General features: G+C 40.4%; 1 protein-coding gene across 5 annotated transcripts in view; it reads left to right on the forward strand.

Annotated features, from left to right (window-relative positions):
* LOC121506114 (receptor tyrosine-protein kinase erbB-4-like) overlaps positions 1–22143 on the forward strand; it is a 497295-nt gene that overhangs the window by 410640 nt on the left and 64512 nt on the right. For 4 of the 5 annotated variants that reach the window (XR_005991613.1, XM_041781682.1, XM_041781685.1 and 1 more), the window contains exons 18-20: positions 6537–6659; positions 9327–9425; positions 20572–20757. Coding sequence is in view for 4 of the 5 variants with exons in the window: in XM_041781682.1 (XP_041637616.1) it covers positions 6537–6659; positions 9327–9425; positions 20572–20757 (408 nt within the window). In the remaining variant the exon portion in view is untranslated. The remainder of the gene's footprint in view (positions 1–6536; positions 6660–9326; positions 9426–20571; positions 20758–22143) is intronic. The other variant, XM_041781683.1, reaches the window with a different exon arrangement.

Consider the following 22143-nt stretch of genomic DNA (forward strand, 5'->3'; position numbering starts at 1 on the left):
GTTCTTTGGATGATCTGCTACTGAAAAAAATGAAAAAAATCTGCTCTGTCTTTCCAACAGATAGTATAAAAGTGTCATCCAGAGAGCAAATACTGCCACAACAAAACTGCAAATTGAGATGGAGCCAATGGTCTGTTTTGTGATGTTTAATGCCTGCAGCCAGTCTGTTCAGCCTTGTAGTTTAACTACTGTTGTGTTATTAAATTCATGACCTGAGAGGCAATATTTTAGAAGCCAACTCTTGTGCATTTATGCCACATCTGGCCTGCTTTTTAGCTTTTCGATTTCCCAAGCCTCATGGGATGGTTTAGACCATTTCATACATGTTAAAAACAGAGGTTGAAACTTAAAATTTCATCTTAATATAAGCTTAATATTGGAAAAAAATTGATGTGCAATCAAGATATTAAAGCTGCAGCATTTCCAGCTTGTTTCTATTACACCACCGTGCAAATGTAGCGTTTTATTTGGGGTAATGTGAACATTAAAGCCTTTACCCGAGGGTCCGCAGAGCAAGTCTTCTGTTTGGCGACAATGTTTACTTATTCAATCCAGAATAATTCCATGAATGTATTCTAGCTCGGGGCTCAAACACGGTGCTTATTTGTCCAATGAAGCATCCGAATCCTCTCCGCCGCACAGCCAGTGAAGCTCATTTGGGCGGCGGCGTGGTGCATTATTAGCGGGTAAATAAAGTGGCATGGCGAGCGTGTGTGAACGAGACTGAACTCAGGAGAGTTTTTCGAGCCAGAGTGTGTGTGTGCGTGTTATTTAATAGACCTCTCCTCTCCTCATCAGTCCAGGTCCAGCAGAGTCTTAATGAAACAATAACAGCTACAGCCAGTCACCATCTGCTCTTAGCGCGGCTCTCTCTCTCCTCCTGAATCGCTCTATTTCTCCCCTCCTACAGTGTTTTTTTATACTCGCTCTGTGTATACACAAACCAGATGAACTTTGTCCAAACACCAGGCTGATGTGATGGATGTAACCTAAGCTTGGCCTCCGTCTTGAAGCAAACAAAGTCAGGAGTTGTCGGTTTGAACTTAGAATAAAGGCCTGATACAAATCTCCTACCAGTGAATAGGCCATTACGGTCAACCTGCCTTTAAAAGAGGCTAAACTAGTCTAACTGAGTGTGTTTATAAGAGCTTCAAAGGATGGGCTAAACGCTGTCGGCCTCTTGAAAATAAAGAAAAAAGAATCTGTTTGTACACTGGAATATGAAACTATAAAAACAGCTTCACTGATGCAATGTTTCAACTTTTGAAGCAAGTGTACAGACAGGTTGTTTCTTTCTTTACCTTTGCACCTCACCAGCAGGGGTTAGATGCACACAACTGGGAGAAAATCAAACCAAAAACTACTACTTTGTGTAATTATATGGACAAATTCAGCCTCTATAACTGTAATTGTCAGGGATAAGTTGTTTGCAGGTGGTGTTTCTCACCCAAACGGAGGACAGGAAGTGATATCTGCATAAGAAGTGCAAGCTTTGTGCTGCTGTGCCAGCCAGTCGAATCAATAAAACGAGCAACTATGAGTCTTGAGAGATGAAAAGTTTCAAAAGCTCACAGAGAAACAGCCTACACTATGTCTAAAGTCTGCAGGAGTAGAGTGGGATAACTTGTGTATGCAGTTATCACTTTGCAAAAGGTTAGGCTACAATCATTTTGCTATTTTATTTTATATATCTTGCTAAAATTGGGAGAAAACCCGACCAGACTGGCTTTATTTTCAGAAATACATGCTATAACTGACTAGAGATGGCAGTCATTCAGTGATACTCTCAATCCAAGGTCAATGGCGCCGCCAAATATGAAATTGTTGTAAGTCTTGAGCCTTAGGGGATCTGCAGGACTGCAGGATTAAATTGGTCAACCTGTGGGAAAACTCACTTTTCCATTGTATTGTATCTAGCAATTTTCAGACTATAGTAAGTCTATCTAGCATCTAGCCTTCAGTCTGATTTTCACTTAACTTTTGGGCCCTGGCCTTTGTGCAAATGGAGCTGATGACCCCTGGCCTAGGGTGCTGTCAGGGTAGGGTTCTGGTGGTGCTGTGGACGTCCCAAGGGCCTGAAAACCACTGGCGGCCTCCAGGTGTATTTCCAGGCTTGAAAAGGCTCAGAAAAAAGAGATGCCGTCAAGCTTGACCTTGGCTGCTGGGCATACAACATGTGTGGCAATATGCATCAAGCTTGACTCTCCTTTTCAGAGCTGCCAGAATCCAACACGGTGCTTCTGTTGTCGCTCTGATTGACTCTCTTTGTGGTGTTGCCAACCTATCAGCTAAAGGAACACGTTATGCTTTATATTTTACTATTTAACAGAATAACTACAAATAAGGGTATGTTTTTAAATTTTGTGGTGATTCTGACCCCAAACGAGCTCCCTTACAGTTGGTTGTTTTTCATAATGAAACTTCAGGCCATACTGGCGTGTCATACTCTACCCACTAGTGCCAGTTCATTCACATTTCATCTCTTTCCTCGCTCAGTTTATCTCCCCCACTTCCTGCCATGACATCTCAGCAGGCTCTAAACTCCGCCCCCCCCAGGCCCTCATCCACAACAATCGCCACTAAACGACATTTCATTGCTGCGCTGCGGGCAATGTCATCCATTCTTCTCCAGCCTCTTGTGTTGTGCTGATGGTTTTATATCACGTTAAGTAAGAGCGTGTATGGCTGACCGACTGATATATGGTCTCATTATATTGTTTGATGGCCGCGGTCGAGCAGGGTGATTATGCCGCTGATAAACCGCGGCAAACGAGCGACCCGATAGGCTGATAGGCTCATTAAGACGTGTATTGATCAGTGGCATTGACTTCTTGTATGTGTGGAGGTGTGTGTGGTGTCGGAGATGAGGTTGTCAATATTTCTGCCTGTGTTAGAGTCTGGGATGCTCTCCGGTGACAAAGGCGAGGAATAACAAAGACATACACCCTATTTTGATTCCTGAGTAGAGTTTTCAGGCATCATTACTTCATTTTCAGATTTTTTTACCCAGTTTTATTTTAACCTTTATTGATTTAGTGCATAAAACCAGCACATAAAGTGAAAGGGCAAAACAAGGACAAAACATAACCAAATGGTGGTTAGGTTTAGGTGTAGTAGTGTCGTTAGGTGTCTTTATTTGAGGGTTTTTTATCTTTTTCCATTTTCACTTATATTGATTAGTACACAACACAGCTGTTTTTTTAGTATATGTAATGGACATAACACACCTAAACATAACCAATTGGGTGGAGAGGGTCGAAGGTTAAGATTAGGGTTAGGTTAGATTCAAATAAGGTACAAACTGACAGCACAAGTTGAAGAAAAGATGACAAAAATGACCTTATTTACTGTTACTCCATTATAGAACTATACTTGAATACAATACCTGAATTGGGAAACGGAAGGAGCAACTTAATACTCATCTACCCTTTGAAAAATATGCTGCAAATTCCATAAAAACTCATACTGTTTTACTGCTTCTAAGGGAAGTAAATAGGATGACCTTTTAAGCAAGACTAGTCCATTGTAACTTAAAATCTTTAAACGAAAAATTTTTGACAATTGCTTGAGGCCAAGAAAAGTGCAAGACAAATTTACATGGTAGTTAATAAGTTTGGCAAATGCTGAAAAAAAAATGTCCATTACTGCTTTGTGAGAACTTTCCTGCAACATAAAACAATGTTGCACAAGAACATTAGTGATTCTTGTTTTTGAAAACTTCTGGGTTTTCACTGCCAGTCTGTATTTGGGTCCTTTCTTTATGTATCCAATGCCTGTTTGCATTTTGGTCTTACTTAAGAATCCATTACCAGTCCACATTTTCATCCTTCCTCCATGTATCAATTTCTAGTCTGTATTTGGGTCCTTCCTCCATGTAGCTGTTGTTGTTTTGCATGTTGTTTTTTTTTTTTTTTTGTTTGTTTTTTTTTTAATGTAATGACACCTAGTCTGTTAGGCTCCTCCCTCAATGTATTCTCAATGTGTTCATTCTAGGTCTGCATTTGGGTCTATTCTTTATGTATTCACTGTTGCTGTGCATTTAGGTCCTCTCTTAATTTATCCTTGTAGTTTGCATTAAGTTTTTTCTCTCCATGTATCCACCAGTCTGCTTTTTTCTAGTATTCATTGCCAGTCTGCATCAGGGTCTTTTTCTCTATGTATTCACTACCAGTCTGCATTTGGATCCTTCCTTCACATTTCAATTGCATGTCTGCATTTGGTAATCATTACCAATCGTACCAATCGTATGTTTTTACTCATGTATCCATTCATAGTCTGCATTTAGGTCCTCCTTCTGTATATCCACTTCAAGTCTACATTTGGGTCCATACTCCCTGTGTCCATCGTAGGTCTGTATTTGGGTCTTTCCTTTAGGATTCACTGCGAGTCTGCATTTAGTCCTTGATATTTCCATTGCCAGTCTGCATCTGGGTCGTCCCACCAGTCTGGATTTAGATCCTCCCCCTATGTATCTGTTTCCAGTCTGTATCGGGGTCTTCAAGTATGTTTTCACTGCCAGTTTGTGTTTGTGTCCATTGACTAAGTCCTATACCCTTCTCCAGTCCGTGTTTTTTTTTTCCTTTTATGCATTGATCCCAGTCTGCATTTAGGTCCTCCTTCTATATGAACACTTCCAGTCTGCATTTGGGTCCTCCTTCTATATATCCACTTCCAGTCTGCATTTGGGTCCATACTCCCTGTGTTCACCGTAGGTTTGTATTTGGGTCTGTCCTTTAGGAGTTACTGTGAGTCTGCATTTTGGCCCCTCCTCCTGTAATTCACTGCTAGTCTGTATTTGGATCTTTCCTTGATATTTCCATTGCCAGTCTCCATCTGGGTCTTCCCACCAGTCTGCATTTGGATCTTTCCCCTATGTATCTGTTTCCAGTCTGTATCAGGGTCTCAGCGTATGTTTTCACTGCCAGTTTGTGTTTGTGTCCATTGACTAAGTCCCACCCTTCTCCAGTCCATGTTTTTTTTTTCTCCTTTTATGCATTGATCCCAGTCTGCATTTAGGTCCTCCTTCTTTATAAACACTTCCAGTCTGCATTTGGGTCCATACTCCCTGTGTTCACTGTAGGTCTGTATTTGGGTCTGTCCTTTAGGAGTTACTGCGAGTTAAGGCCCTCCCTACTGTTATTCAGATGCCAGTCTGCATCTGGGTCCTCCTCCTATGTATCTGTTTCCAGTCTGTGTCGGGGTCTTACAGCATGTTTTCACTGCCAGATTGTGTCCATTAACTAAATCCTACCCTTCTCCAGTCCATGTTTACTTCTCCTTTCATGCATCAATTCCAGTCTGCTTTTGGGTCACCCTTTGGGTACCCTTGCCAGTCTGCATCTTGGTCCTTCCACATCTACAATGCCAGTTTTCTATATTATTTGCCTGTCTTTATTCATCTTCTTCCCTGATTGTTTTCCGGGTCGATTTATTTGGTAATCATTATTCAGAATAATCCTGCCTCGATAAATTATGTCTGAATGTTCTCATTACTTTCTGTAATTTCCTAGAACACATTGTGACATTTGAAAAATAGCTTTGTCAGAAAAAAATGCCAAAAGTTAGTTTGTCTTTAAAGTGGGTTGGAAATTGGAACCAGCCTGTATTTGACTAATTTGTGTTAAAATTCATCAATATGGTTTGATTATCACCATAATCTGAGGTTTAATGATGTTTGTTGTCATTCCAGAGCATGGAAGTTTGTGATTATATGTTGTAATAATTGGTGATAAGTCTTTCCATTGATTAATAGTTGCGCCTCTATACTTTTGCCACTTCTGCTTGTTGAATTTGCATATATCTGTGTATGCTGGCATGCGTGCAAGGCCCCCCCTCTCTGCAGCTCAGATCTTTTCACAGCTCGGTTACAGGTGCCAGCTCCTGCTCTTTATATTTAGTATCGGCGGCTTTGTTGAGCGCTGAGGCGGGTGGCCCCGGCCAGCTGCTGGGACGCTGTTCAGTGTCAGCTGTTCCTGGCAGCGCGGCGGAGCGGAGGAGGCTTGTCATAACCTTGAATTGGAATTGTTTTCTATGTGCACAGCTGGTGAGCTGCTACTCTTTGTCGGGCTGTGATAGCGGCCTGACACCAGACTGTGATTTGTTTAGCGGTGGGCTCGCCGCGGTCCACATTGGTAAGTGCCAGTTTCGACAGAACTTCACGTTCACACCCTCAAATTATTTGTATTTCATGTGTTTTGCTGAATTTGTGTCTATCAGGACAGGGCAGCGTCTGTTTTTTGGCTGCTTGTTTTATTTGCTGCAAATAAACCTCCAGTGTTCACCTTTCACTCCTCTTTTCCGAGACTTGCTTTTTACTTATCGCTCTAAATGGAGCGGTCTCACCCTGCTGCACACTCTTTAAGAAACGTTTTTAGCATTCAGAGCGCAGAGAGCAAGTGAGGTTAAAATATTTTGACTCACAGCGAAAAGAAAGGCACGCTTCAGGTTGTCAAAACAAAAGCAGGAAGGAAGGCTTTTTTATGTTTCTTGCACAAAAGCAGGATCAATACAATAAAAATGTTTTGTGTGTTTTTCAGCTGGTGGAGCCTCTGACCCCCAGTGGAACGGCCCCCAACCAGGCTCAGCTTAGGATCCTTAAAGAGACAGAGCTGAAGAGGGTCAAGATTCTGGGATCAGGGGCCTTTGGAACAGTATATAAGGTAAGCCTACGTCGATAAAAAAGAAAGGGAACAATTGCAATGGTAGCAAGAACCCAACTCATGTGGGACAATATGTACTCCAAAAGTGATTGGAACAGAGTACTACACATATAACAGTGAAAATATCTTTCAATACCTTCAATATGAGTATGGCTGCACTTGATAAAGCTCCAGATTTTCCAATGCTGTCAAGCTAGGCCTCTGCTAGCGTGCATTCAAGTGCTCTATCTCCATCTGCAAAGCTAAATCACCTTAAATTGTTGCCTAAATTAAAGTTAGATAAGGTTAAATAACCCTATTTATAATCAACAGAATGCTTGAAAAACAGGGAAGGTCAAGTTACTGGTTAATCAGTATTCCTGGCTACCATTACACCATAAAAACAAAAGAACACTTCAGAGAAACAGTTATTGACAAGTACAAGTAAGGGGATCGATACAAAAGAATTCCAAGGCACTGAACATCACCCTTAGTTCAGTTAAATCACTCGTCAAGACATGGAAGGAATGTGGCACATGTATTAGTCTTCCTAGGTCCAGAGAGAGAGGCCACCAAGACACCAATGACTGCTCTGAAGGAGTTAGAAGCTTCAGCAGCTGAGATGGGATGGTGGCAAAGTGAAAGCCCCTGTTGAAGAAAACTCAGATTAATTCTCGACTACGGTTGGTCAAAATGCATGTGGGAAACTCCATGGTCAAGTGAGGAGAGTTCTTTGGTCTGAAGAGACCAAAATGGTGCTTTTTGGCCATAAGACAAGACGCTTTGTTTGGCAGACACACCATTCCCACTGCTGAGCGTGGAGGCAGCATTATGCTGTGGGGATGCCTCTAAGCAGCCAGCCCTGAAAGGATGAATTGACATGACTTTGTAGAAATCTGTTCTCACATTGACATTGAAGAGTTCTTTGTTTTTTGAAATTTTCTCATAAAATCCATGATTGATTAAGAACGCATTCAGACCAGAGCTGTTTGGTCCACCCTAAACAAACTCTGGTCTGTTTTCCCACATAGTCCGGTTCTTTTGGAGTGGTGTGAAAGCTCACACAAACTCTGGTGTTGACCAAACAAGTGGACTCTGGTCCACATGAAAATGAGAGGTCTCATTTCACTGCAAAACGCACCCTGGTGCGTGAAAGCAAAGCGGGCCAACTTGCAAACCAAAAAACGAATGATTTATATGTGATTTAATACACTTAAATACAAGTCAGTACCTCGCTTGGCATTTGTGTAGCCATAGCAACACATTATAGTCTCTCACTCACATTTACTTGCCTTTTTCTTTGGTGCTCATTTATCCTTCTCATGTAAAAAACGACATCCTGAACAGCTCACTGGCTGTCATAATGCCCCATTGCAAAAGCAGAAACCCCAAGTTGGCGTAAATTCGTTGTTTTTTCATTGTTTATGTGGGGAAAAAGAGACCGGCAGAAGGTGATGGATTTCCGGTTTCGTCTTCTTCTTGTACATCTTCTTTTCTTCTTTGTCACTGTTTGTAACGGGCAGAGGTTGTAGGTGTTCAGAAGGTTTGGTCCGTTTGACCAAGAGCAGTGTGAATGCAAACCAAACTTCCAAAACAGACCAAGTCCCCCCTGACTATCAGGTGTGAAAGCAACCTAAGAAAATCAATTAAAGGCTAAAACATCCAGCCAGCATTAGTAATGCTAGCACTGTGATCCTGATGTCCAACCTGGGTTATCGCACTAAATGTTGTTACACATACCTGAGGCATTTAATTATATTTTCCCAGACCAAACTACAGCGTTGAGTTTTCATTAAAAGAATGGTAGAACTCCTTTAACTGACCAGTCACCCTAGTGTAGATTGTGACAGGAATGACATTTGATTGTCAGTGAAATGCCCACATTCCAAGAAAGTCCAGAATTCCCAATAACTACTAGAATTATTGTCTCTATCTTTCATTGAAGTATTGTTACAGATCTACACATAGGTATGCTTTTTACTATTCAATAGACTTGTCATTTGTATCCTGTATATCTGGATTTACAAGCGCCTGTGGGTGTTTTTGTGCGGTGATATCAAAAGTCAAAGAAGACCCTGCCAACTCACACGTCCGACTACCGTGCTCGACAGCCTAAACAATAAGCATAAACATTTCCCTTTGTCAACGTGTTTCCCTGACAGACATGAGCCGAGGGCGGCTCAAGGACCTGGAACGGAAACCACGACGTGCCTGCCAACTTCACTGCCCTTGGCAAAATTATCCCTGCCACCCCAAAACTCTGCAGCCTCATTGAATAAATACATTTGCATTTTATGTCACATGTTTTGTTTAACTTCCAGTTAGAGAACTGAGGGGCCTATTTGATTTTAAATAAGTATTTGAGAGTAATCTGCATTAGGTTGGAGTTGTACCTCCATTTGTATTTTTGTGCTAAGTTTGAAATGGCCCAAAGACATGGTAACCCTAGCTCAAGTTTTAAAGAAACTTGTCTTTATGGATGAAAACTTCCCACAAGACTTAAGATTTGATGATAAAATTGTGGTTTATTTATGCCCAGGCACTGATTTAGTAAAATCACAGCCTGCCTGGGGAATGTAAGGACAGTAGACGCCATTAAAGACAGCCATCAATATCATCAGGGACCTGTCTGTGGTCAGCCATGTTTATTGAGACGGTGCATTTATGGTGATTGCCTGTATATTTCAGGGCATCTGGGTCCCAGAAGGTGAGACGGTGAAGATCCCTGTGGCTATTAAAATCCTCAACGAGACCACCGGTCCTAAGGCCAACGTGGAGTTCATGGACGTGAGTATTTACAAGGCGACGATTTGTGTCTCCTTTCACCCCCCGTGTGTTGGTGTTTGTGCGGCCCCGGTTGTAAAGCCTCAGCCTTGTCAGAGACGCGGCCCCGCTCTGTCACTTTGTGGGATTGTGCATTCGGCGGTAAATTCTTATGAGAGCACCGTCTCAGTCAGAGGCGGTAATAAAGTGAAGTCCGCCGCGTCGTACGGCCGGGCATGTATTGAACGAGACTCTATTAAAAAACAGCTCTTGTTTATGAGAAATGGCTTTATTGGAATCCACGAGTGATAGAGGGGACAGGAAGAGGAGGAAAGAGAGTACGCTGGAGAGTTTCCAATTCTTCTTTCCTTATCTCTGTCACCTTCCTCTTTCTTTTAGCCATCGCTCTTCCCACACATGAAAACTACAACTCCTTACTCATAGCCAAGATTTGCCTTCTTTTGGTGCACATAACAAAAAAGTTGAAGCAGCTCCTGAATTGTATGGTCAAACTTGTTTGAATGATTATACTTTATTTCTACCTTTTGTGCTCCAACAGTAGAGCTTTAATTATTGGCTGATGCCAAACCAAACAACTTTGCAATTTTTAAACCCAACACATCTGAAATTTTCTTATTCCAACTCATCAAATATAAGAGAATTTGGATTGTTGGACAAGTTGAGCAACAAATCGAAAACTTTGTTTCTTGGGACAACAATCATGCCACACTGATTTTGCTCTAAGAATTCAAAACCCAATGGGAACAGTGCTTGGCTAAGAGAATATGGTATTAACACGTTTTAAATTTTTTTATCGGCCCAGTTTGGTGAGGAAAGGAAAGAGACTACTATGAAATACTCATACATAATAAATGAGTTCTACATTATGAAAAATCGAAGCATTATTATTGAACTTTATGACCATATTTAGCCTTGAAGCTTTAGGCTACCTACCATCCTAATGTATTGGAAAAGTTGAGCGTTTTGGATACGTTTTGGCCTTTGGCCTTTGTATGCCCAGTGGTATGGAGGATGAAACATAATAATAAAAATTATAAAAGTCACTGTGATAAAAACTCATGTGAACTGAATAATAGTGATAAAAATGTATTTAAATTGAAAAATGAAGTGATAAATTCATTTGAGGTTGAGTCAATGAAAATTGTTGGATTGTGATGTTGTGGCAAATTTTAACATTTTGATTGTTTTTCACTAATTTCTTATCAGTAAAATCGCAACATTTCCATTTATCATTTAAGGAAAGAGGCCTCAAGGGTTAAAGTCATAAAGTTGTGATAGAAATTAAGGTCGTGAAAGTGTATGTGATTCGAATCATTAAGCTTCAAAAATGCATAAATTAAATTACAAAGTGATGAAAATGTCTGGGAAGTAAAAAATAAGAGATAATTCCATTATTAAATAATTCATTTCATCATCTACAATGTGTAACTTTTGTGATTGTGAAAACTTTGGCTTACACATCCCTAACTCTTGACTTAAATGGGACATATTTAACCCTTTAAAGAAAAGGTTATATTGGTTTCAGAGGTCTCCAAAACATGCCTGTGAAGTTTGTTGCTGAAAAAACAATTCAGTATAAGATTTTTGTTTGTCTAAAACACCCTCTGTTTCAACCCTGGTCAGAACGAACTGTTTCTGTGTCTGTGGCTTTAAATGTTACTGAGCTGTCTGACTCCGCCCCTGACTCCGCCTCTCTCAGGAAATGGATGTGGCTCTCCTGATCCTCCTCTGTTCTTAAAGTGGCCCATTTTTGCCATTGTTTGGCCACTTTCATACAAATTTTTCACTTCAGCCGATTGTTTTGCTGCTTTTCACCCATTTTTACAACTTCTCTTCTGCTAGTGTGGCCAGTTTTTTTTTTTTTTTCTTATTGCCATTTGCAACCCATTTTTTCTGCTTTCCATCCATTTTTGCCACTTCTTTTCTTTAATATGGCCCATTTTTTTCTTCTTTTTACCCGTTTTCTAAACCCATTTTTTACCCATTCAACCACTATTACCCCAACCACTTCTTCCCTTTGTTCCTTTTCACCACTTTTCACTCATTTTGCCATTGTTTGGCCACGTTTATACAATTTTGCCACTTCAACCCATTTTTGTAGCTTGTCATCCATTTTTGCAACTTCTTTTTTGCCAGTTGTGGCCCATTTTCTTTTTATTTTTGCCACTTTTAACCATTTTTTCTATTTTCCTACCCTAATTTGCCACTTTTAAACCATTTTTGCTGCTTTTTTGCCCATTTTGCCACTTCTTTTTTGATTAATATGACCCATATTTTCTTCTCTTTGCCTCTTTTAAGCCATATTTAATTTTTTTTACCCTATTTTTATTTTTTTTACCAAACCACTTCATTCTCTTTTGCCATTATTTTTGATATTTTGTCTCTTTTACACCCATTTTTGACATTGGTTGGCCACTTTAATACAAATTTGCCACTTCAACCCATTTTTGCAACTTCTCTTCTGCCAATTGTTGCCTTTTTTTTTTCTTATTGCCACTTTCAACCTTTTTTTCCACACACTATTTTGCCATTTTTAACCCATTTTTAATGCTTTTCACCCAATTTTGACACTTCTTTTTTGATCAGTGTAGCCCTTTTTTTCTTTGTTTTACCTCTTGCAACCCATTTTGGTCACTATCAACCAAAACCACTTCTCCCCTTGTTTTTTTTTTTTTTTTTTTTTTTTTTTTTTTTGGTTTTTTTTTTTTTTTTGTGGGTTTTTTTGCCAATGTTTTGTTATATTTTGCCACTGCTTGGCCACTTTTATGCAAATTTGGCACTTATTTGTGGAGAGGTGGATCAGGGGAGGAGGGGGGAACTTTCTTCCAAACGGTGGAGGGCCAACAAACTTGGGGGCGGGGCTTACTCCCCACATGACATCATGATGGGAAAATCTGCATGTTTCAGCACACATTTTCTGAAAGGTGGGGGGGTCTGGTACTTGAGGGGATTGTGGACAGAAAGTGCATTTTTCTGGTTTTCTCACTATAAAAACATCACTTCTTTTGTTGACTAGATCTTTTGAATTATATTGGGGTGTGGGTAACTAAGCTTGGTTACTGTTCCACGGCTCAGACTTCCTTTTCTTCTTCATTATTCAGTTCACGAGTTTTTATCACCTCCACTTTTACCGTCTAAGTTTTGTAACTTACCACCGAGCTGTCTTGGACAAGTTGAGCACTTCAGCTGGATACATTTTGGCCTTCGTCTTTTTTCAAATCAATATAACATTCAAAAACTAGGTATTTCAAAACTGACTCACTGGAGCGTATGCAATGAGAATGCAGTCGACCCCACAGATCAAATGACTGGTTGACTCACCTCACTATTCAGGCTATGAAGCTTCCGCAGACGTCCAGGGCAAGACAAATCAACAGCATATGCTTTGGTGTAAAGTTGATGCAGAGGTATAAATCGGGCCATAAAATAATGATTAATGTAGAAACATCTAGCAATTCTGACTCTAATAAAGTTAACCACAACTACAGGTCTGGATTCCTTTCCTCCTCAAGAGAGGAAACTCATGTAAAATGGCCACATATATTTCCCATTTTTCCTCTCCTCTTCTGTGCCTCCTCCCCCATCCACCCTCTTCCCCCGTCTCTTCCTCTATCCCTGTTCCTCCCATCGGGGGTCCCTGTCCATCCAGAGCCAATATGCTCTGTCTGCCGGCTTGTTAAACAGCAATCTAAAGGCAGGCTCACGCCTCGCCACTGGGAAACTAGCCACTGGAGTGCCAGCTCCAAACACACTCCGAAAAAAAAATCCACACATAAAAACACACACACGCAACCGGAGAGCCCAACAAAAGCCTCCCCAGGTGGCGACGACCTCGTATACGATAGCTGCAGGGTGATTTGCTTGTGTTGGCAAATATGTGAATCTGAATGAGCGGGTTGATTACTCGATATGCGAAATGCAAGAGCCCTAATGAAGAGCGCTAATTTAATGTGTTTTGATGCTCAAACATGCACCAGTTTCACTCGGCCCAGCCAGTCCATCACCCAGTGTGAGTGTGCAGAGGGGAAGTGAGCAAGTGAGCGAGATGGGAAAGGAGGGTCAGCCGGCAGTAATGGAGGTCAGCGCTCAGGGAGATGAGAGAAAACACACACACTTACACTCTTGCACGCACACACACTAGTCCTCATAGAGTTGAAAGCAGGAGCAAGAGTTTAGCCCGACATAGTTTACGACTCCCGGGTCTTTTGGGATCAAACAGTGAGAAAAAAAACTCTTCCTGTTACACACAAACATTTCCTCCTTCACTTCACCCACTTTCCTCCTCATGTTTCCTTCCTCTCGTCATCCTAAAGTGTGATTTATTGCCAGTTCACCTCCTGAGGCTGAGAAATAAACCCACAATAGAAGTGCATGAAACTGCAGTTTTTGAAGCGGCCACTAGAGGCTGGCTTCATCGGTGAGTCAAGTCCCATTTGGACCCATTTTCAAATCCAAATTAAAATCATACTTTATATCAGCACTAGACATGTTAACTGCCTAAATACTAGTGCACCAATTTTCAAAGCTTTTGGCCAATTTTTTGGCACTTCTTGTTTTTTACCTATTATTGCTTCTTTCTGGAACTTTTTTGGTAATTTTTTGGTCCATTTTTTTGTTGCTTTTCATCCATTTTTGCAACTTCTTTTTACTAATTCTGACCCATTTTTGCCCCTTCTGATACTTTCTTTTTAATTTTTAACCCACTTCTGACTGCTTTTCATTTGTTTTTGCCACTTCTTTTTTGTTCTTATAAATATCGCCATTTTTTTCTTTGTTTTACCTCTTTCAACCCATTTTTTATCCTATTTTGTCACCATCAATTCAACCACTTCTTCCCTCTTTTGCCTTTGTTTTGTTATATTTTGCCACTTTTCAACCATTTGGCCATTGTTTGGCCACTTTAATACAATTTTGCCACTTCAACACAGTTTTTACAGCTTGTCATCCATTTTTGCAGCTTTTTTTCCAATTTTGGCCTGTTTTCTTTTTATTTTTGACACTTTTAACCATTTTTTTTTTCTATTTTCCTACCCTAATTTGCCATTTTAACCCATTTTTGTCCATTTTGCCACTTCTTTTTTGATAAATATGACCCATATTTTCCTCCTTTTGCCTCTTTTAACCAATTTCTTTATTTTCTTACCTTATTTTTATTTTTTTACCAAACCACTTCATCTTCTTTTGCCTATTTTTGTTATATTTTGCCACTTTTACACCCATTTTTGCCATTGTTTGGCCACTTTTATACAAATTTGCCACTTTTTTGCCACTTCAACCCATTTATGCTGCTTTTCACCCATTTTTGCCACTTTTTTTTGTTAAAAATGGCCAATTTTTTCTCTTTGTTTTACCTCTTTCAACCCATTTTTTACCCATATTTAGCCACTATCAACCCAACCACTTCTTCCCCATTTTGCCTATGTTCTGTTATATTTTGCCATTTTTACACACATTTATTGCCATTGTTTGGCCACTTTTATACAATTTCGCCACTTCAACCCATTTTTGCTAACTCTCCCCCACTTTTGTTTCTTTTCTAATGGTTCAGTTCTTAAAGTTGTCTCAGTTTGCTGTATTTTCTGGCATCCTGGTGTTTCTGCACATTATGACATTGCTTTCCTTATCATTTAGTTCAGTGTACCCATCCACATTGTTAACACTCCCAAAACTAGAAAAGCACTCAGAGGGCGCAGACCTCCGCCATTAGCCCTATCTCCCAATAGTAAAGAATCCTTTAAAAAATTCCTGGATCCAGATGGTGATCCTGATCACTCCCAAAATCTAATCTGTTCTTCCTTATGCCATTTCTGACATTTCCTGAAAATTTCATGAAAATCTATCAATAACTTTTTGAGTTATGTTGCTAACAATCGAACAAATCAACCCTGCCAATCACATAACCTCCTTGGCGGAGGTAAAAATGTAATTCTATTTTAAGGGTTTACAATTTTAAGAGGCTATATTGTGCCAAAGCATAAATAAATAAAAGTATTTTTGTTACTTTAATGAGAATGTTTATTGTTTATGTTAAAATATATATATATATAGAGGGAGAGAGAGAGAGAGAGAAAGAGAGAGTAATCACAGCTTGGTTCCCCTCCACCCCCCTTTATGGGCGGCTTTGGCTCTGATAAACTTGGTGGTTACTTTTGGGGATTTAATTCAAATAGTGAACAACTTACATAACTTATTTCTTTTAGCTTGATTGATATATTAGCTATAGCTAGCAGGAATCAATGTCTATGCTTGTGAGCTTTTTCAGTGTTTTCATACAGGGACTGAATGCTATGTTTGCTAGCCTGCTAAATTCCCTGTCTGGCTCATAACTTCCACAAATGAAGCCTCATTCTGTTGGAAACCTGCTAATTCGACTTGCCAAGAGAGCCTTTCTAAGGCTGCCCTCTTAAAAGTGGTAGCTTATATCTCACAACCATGGAAATAAGTAACTATAGCTTAAAACATGATTATATTTAGCTTTATTAGTTTACAGAGTTAGCTGTATTTTGCAGGTATCTCTGTCTGTGCTCATTTTAAGTGGCTTGTTAGCTTGTTTGGTGTTTTTTACTTTAGATACTCAATGCAATATTTGCTACCCTGCTATATCCCAAGCACGTTTTGCATTTACTCGTCTAAATGAATACTCCAGTCCACCAAGCCCACACAAAGACTGTTATTCTGTTGAAAACTTGTAGCTAGCTTGCTAATTAGTTAGCCCCTTGCTCTTTTCGAAGGCTACTACCCCCTCATCCACATGTGGTCACTTCTGGCTCACCAAAACATCTTGGCAATGCTCAAAATGCCACTTTTCAGGTATCAAAAGGCGGCTGACAAACAAATAGGTGGCATCATGTTGGGTATGGCCATTATTTATACATTCGATAGGTGTGCCAGTGGAAGAGGTGGCTGGAGTCGTATAATTTCGGGCAGTTAGGGCAGGCAGCAGGTGGTTTTATGACGCGGAGATGTAGTGGCACTACTTTTGGCTGGGAGGCTGTGTTTAAATCAGGGCACTGCTGGTGCCAAAAGGCTCTCTATGGCCTGTAGCCCCCCTCCTGTTTAGAATTAATCTACTCACACCAGCAGCACTCTCGCTCTAAGCTCATTCTTTAGCATCTAAATTTAAAAAGGCACCTCATCTATCTATCAGCTGCCCCAGGGCCAAGCCTGGATATACACCTCCTCGACCATTTGGCGTACGGCGAGACAGCGACAGAGTATGCGTGTCCTTGAGTGTGCAAGTGCCGCCGAGAGAGTGTGCCTGCATGTGAGAGAGCGCGAATGAGCAAGAGAGGGGCAATAGGAGACGAGGAGAAGGGCTGAAGTGAGTGTTTTTAAGCAATGACTCCGAGTGCAGCTTCTGCTCAGCCATAATGCACATACACGCCGGGCCACGAGTATCAGCCCTCACCATCATAACACTTCATCACCAGCACACATCCTTCTGCTTGCAGCTCCGCAATAACAATTACCCAACGTCGAGTCCCAACTGTTCAAACCTCTACGTCCATCTGCTGCAGAAAGAGATGAGAGGGAAGGCAGGAAAATGAATTACACGCCGTATCAAGCAAAAGTAGCTCAAGAAATCAAACACGCAGACAGCAGCAGGCATCACTGTGGTGTTTTAATTGTGTCGGTGCAACATTTACAGTGCGAGAACCTCTGTTTCATACATGTTGAAATATAGATGAAAAAGGCTGCAGCTTTGAAGGTTTTCTGCTGGATTTTTTCGCACAGTGTGAATACTCTGTGGACAGATGCTGCGCATGCAGATGTAGTCATCAGCCCACAAGTCTTAATTTATGCATCCAACCCCACCTCCAGCAGGAAGTCTTTGGAATACAATGCGGTATTATCCACGGATAATGGATGCGAGGTCAAACTCGTGGCATTCTTACTTAAAATGAGAGCCAGTTGCAGCTTGATGAGTATCAAATTGACAAAAAATGTCAATCCTAACATTGGAATCATAGAGGCCACGGACAAAACAACCAAGCACCTGTTTGGACTTTATAAAAACAAATCTACCATACTTGTGGAATACTTACAACTCATGTTCAACCTGAGGCCAATTTGAAAGAAAACTCATAAGACCATTCCCAAGCCAAGACCTTTGGGAGGAACTGACCACCATTACTACCCTACCAATAATGGGTGGGTATTTTTCAACTGTTATTGGTTTGACCACAATAATAGCTTAAAACCTAAAAGTCTGAGCCAGACCAAAAAGACCCATTAGACAAAACAACCAAGGCTTTATACCTAGTTTGGGCTTTCAGTATTGAGAGGTACTTGTATATTGCTCCTCTTTTGGGCTCTAACTCAGGGGTTTTCAAAGTGTGGAAGAGTGAGCCCCCCCTAAGAAGAAATGATCCATTCGGTGGACCCCCACCCACAAAAAGGATTCAAATTGAAAAAATTAAATGACAACATTTCAAACATTTATATCTAATCTTTAAACATTTTTAACATTAATATATTTTGGATATTTCGTTTTGCAAATGTCCTGAAACATCTGCCTTTCCCTCTTATTCAGTTATAATGCCATTAAAGACCCCTTTTACATATTTTTTTGGCCATTTTACAACTTCTTTTGCATCTTTTGCACCATTTTTTCCACTTTTATCCCATTTTTGCCCATTTAAGCTACCTTTCATCATTAAATATCCCCTTTGTTTTTCAAAAATTTTTGCTCATTTTTGCAACATCTTTTTGCCACTTTTTCCCAATTTTTGCCACTTTTATCCCATTTTTTTCCATTTTGTTTTTTACAATTTTTTGCCACTTTTTGTCCATTTAAGCTGCAGATTGCCATTTAATACCACTTGTTTTCTTTTATTCCAATTTTTGCCATTTTTCACAATTTTTTTGGCCACGTTTACCAAATTTTTGCCACATTTATCCAAATTATTTCCCTATTTTTTGCCACTTTTTGCCCATTTAAACTACCCTTTGCCATTACATACCACTTGTGTCCTCTTTTTTGACTAACCAATTTCTGCTACTTTCTGACCATTTTTCCACTTTTCCTTCCCATTTTCACCCTATTTTCACCAATTTTTTTGCTGCTTTTTGACCATTTTGCCACCTTAAACCTATTTTTATTGCTTCTTCAAGCTGTTTTTGCCACTTTACACCTCTTAGATTGTGGCTCTTGCAAAGGTATTTTTCAAAAGATTGGCTCTTTGGTTGAGTAACACTGCTCTATAGCATAGTCCCCATAGTAACTACTGTATAAGTCTATCCATTTTGCTCAATGCACAGCAGATCACCTTTGTTCTGGTTTATGGTTCGGCGCCTCCCCTGAAGCTCTGTGGTGCCCCCCAGCGGAGGCCCGCCTAACACTTTGAAAACCACTGCTCTAACTATAAGTAGACATTTACCTAGCCAGTACCTTTGGGAGGAACTGCCACCATTACCACCATAAACCAGTCTACCAATTACAGTCATTGATGAAAGTATTGGCACCCACGGAATTTTTTCCAGAAAATACGCCATTTTCTCCCAGAAATTGTTGTAATTACAAATGTTTTTGGTATACACATTTATTTCATTCATGTGCACTGGAACAACACAAAAAAGCAGAAGAAAAAAAACAAAATGTACATTATTTTACACAAAACTCAAAACTCGCCGGATAAAAATGTTGGCACCCACAACTTAATATTTGGTTGCACACCCTTGGGAAAAAATAACTGAAACCAATCGCTTCCTATAACCATCAACAAGCTTCTTACACCTCTCAACTGGAATTTTGGACCACTCTTCTTTTGCAAACTGCTCCAGGTCTCTCAGATTTGAAGGGTGCCTTCTTGCAACAGCAATTTTGAGATCTCTCCGTAGGTGTTCAATGGGATTTAGATCCGGACTCATTGCTGGCCCATTTAGGACTCTCCAACGTTTTGTCTCCACCCATTTCTTGGTGCTTGTTGAGGTATGTTTCAGGTCATTGTCCTGCTGGAAAACCCTTGACCTCTGAACAACAGCAGCCTGTTACAAAACTCGGCAAGCTTACAACAAAACTTCAACAAAAGTCAGCTCCCATATCTACTCAAAGCCGAAGCAAAAAGACCCGCTAGCAAAAGGCTTGCACCAATTCTGCAATACATTGAAATTATTAACTCCCGTCTTTACGGTAAGCCAGCCTTTCAGGGGCCCTCCATTTCTTTAAGGGTCCCTGCTTTGCAATAGCCTATTTTAGATAATTCCATTATATTAAGGATTAATGGTACTGAAAAGTGCCAAAACCTTTAAAAAAAAAAATCTATGGCTCTTAGGACCGCGAACACCATCTAAGTTGTTCAGATTCATTGGCAAAGTCTTGGTTCCTATTTTTGGTTAAAAAAAAGCATCAAAGTCCTGATATTGGCAAACTAGGCCTTCTGTATTTCATGGGGTGGTGTTTTAAAGATGTATTAATATCATTTGATATTTTGTATGGCAGCTAGAATTCTGGCATCATGACGACCCTATGTGAGGCAGGCCAGATTTTACAGGATTACTATCACAGGGATAGCTTGAAAAATCTGGCAACAATCAACCCTGCACAAGTGCTTTTTACGAATTCATGGCACTTCAATTATTTCTAAATTTACTGCTAAAAAACATGAACCCAGTCCTCAGCATTAGAGTTCCTAATGTCCTTTGGAGAATGGCATTTTGAGTCCTTATTACTGAAGGAACAAGTTCCATTTACTTTCATTATTATGACTGAGGGATGGATTTTTGAGCAATTGCTTGCCAAAAATAAAAAAAAAAATGGATTTGTTCCCTCTTCAGACTCATGAACCCTCTGTACAAATCATCAATGACTTTCATAAAATGACATTCAGCTGGTTACACTGCCTGTTGGGAATGGAGGCCAAAGAGTTAATTGATAAGGAAATTACATTTTCATGTATCAACTGCATAATTCAAACCTGGGTTTACAAGGACTGGATTTGTTTAGGTGCATGACTACCAAGAATGATGATTTAACTACCTTGAAAACTAATGGATCTTAAGAGAAACAACTTCCACTGTTAATAGAGTACCTAATATGGGGTACAACAGGTCTGCAAGGGGAACTAACGCGTGTATTTATGTACTCTCAGCCCTTCTAAGCAACAATCTTCTTAGTCCATTTTTGTCCCTCTTCCCCCCTCTCACCTAGGAGGCCCTGATCATGGCCAGCATGGAGCACCCCCACTTGGTTCGTCTCCTGGGCGTCTGCCTGAGCCCGACCATCCAGCTGGTCACCCAGCTCATGCCCCACGGCTGCCTCCTCGATTACGTGCACGAGCACAAGGACAACATTGGATCCCAGCTGCTGCTCAACTGGTGTGTCCAAATTGCCAAGGTAAGTGGAAACAATTGAGTTAAAGAGGATGGCATCTGTTGATACTGCTGTTTTTTTGTGTGCGACTGTCCTGTTGGCAGATGCAAGGTTGTAATGGATTTGATGGAGTTTTGTTGAGTTACAAGAAACACTGGCTTTCTCTGAAAGGACAGCAGAGGCTTGCCAAGTCTAGTGTTCCAACAAACAGGCTAAAATTGTTGCTAGAACAGGCATTACCCTGGTTGGAATTGTGATTTTTATAGTGGCCTTTGGGTGCCAAATCCATTCTGATGGATACTTTCCATGTAGTTTGGTTAAACCTTTCCACCGTTCCTGAATTTGGGGCGGTATCACCCCGTGTCCAAAATGAGAGATATGTGCAACAGTAACCCAGATAGATCCTCCATTTACAATTTCTACAACTGTTTTTTTTTCTCTGTTTGTTTGTTTGGTTTTTTGCAAATTAGCATCCCTCTGGAGAATACAACTGTGTGGATATATATTCTCTTTTTGCGAAGTAAAATACCGGAGTACAAACGATGACTAAAGCATGGCTGGCTGATATACGTGGTCTTGTTACTGAACATGTTGTCACATTGCCTCTACTGTATGCCAACTATATGCAGTGTTACTGACTTTTAACCCTCCCAACATAGTTAGCTTTCTGGCTTGTAGCTAACTTCAGTGACCTAAGGTCTTTTTAAGCCGGTCTCTCCCTCTGCTCTGCCTTGAACCAGTACTGTGCTCTTGCTTTCCACCCACTAAAATCCTAGCATCTGGGCTTCAACAGGGGGCTTAAGATTTCATCTCATTGCTAAAATAAATCCACCAGTAGTAATGAGGTAGTGGGTCCTGGATGCCAAACACAAACATGTTTTGTTGGTGCAATAAGTGTTTGATTGAAATACTTGTCTTCCTGGTTCTTAATTGCTTAGCCAAGATAATCTGTCCTGTAACAAACTCATGGTTAAGACCAATTCTTTTTACCGGAGTAGCAACATTTCCATTGCAATATAACCTAGTGGGATTGCAGTGAAATTTCAATCATACCATACCATAGAGCGGTGCAGTCATGACGGAATTTAGTTGGCAAAACTTGGAAATTAGCATCCCATGGCTTCCCTTGGCAGCAAACTTCTGGGATTTTCTCAGTGGGTTTTTGAATTACTGCTGAAAATAAGATTGGGCTACAATTAAACTGTATGAAACTTGTACAGTTTGTACATAAATATAATCTCCATTGAACTACAACATGGTTGACTGAATCTAACATCATCACCCAAGGATACGATTGATAGGCAGGCCCAGTAGACACATTTGGGGTGATGACGTGTATGGTCCTAGCTGCTTTTAGTAACTGCCTTTATTAAGGCACTAAAATATATAAAATCTAAAAGCAGGGTTCTT

Source organism: Cheilinus undulatus, linkage group 24, assembly GCF_018320785.1.
Source record: "Cheilinus undulatus linkage group 24, ASM1832078v1, whole genome shotgun sequence".
Lineage (NCBI taxonomy): Eukaryota > Metazoa > Chordata > Actinopteri > Labriformes > Labridae > Cheilinus > Cheilinus undulatus.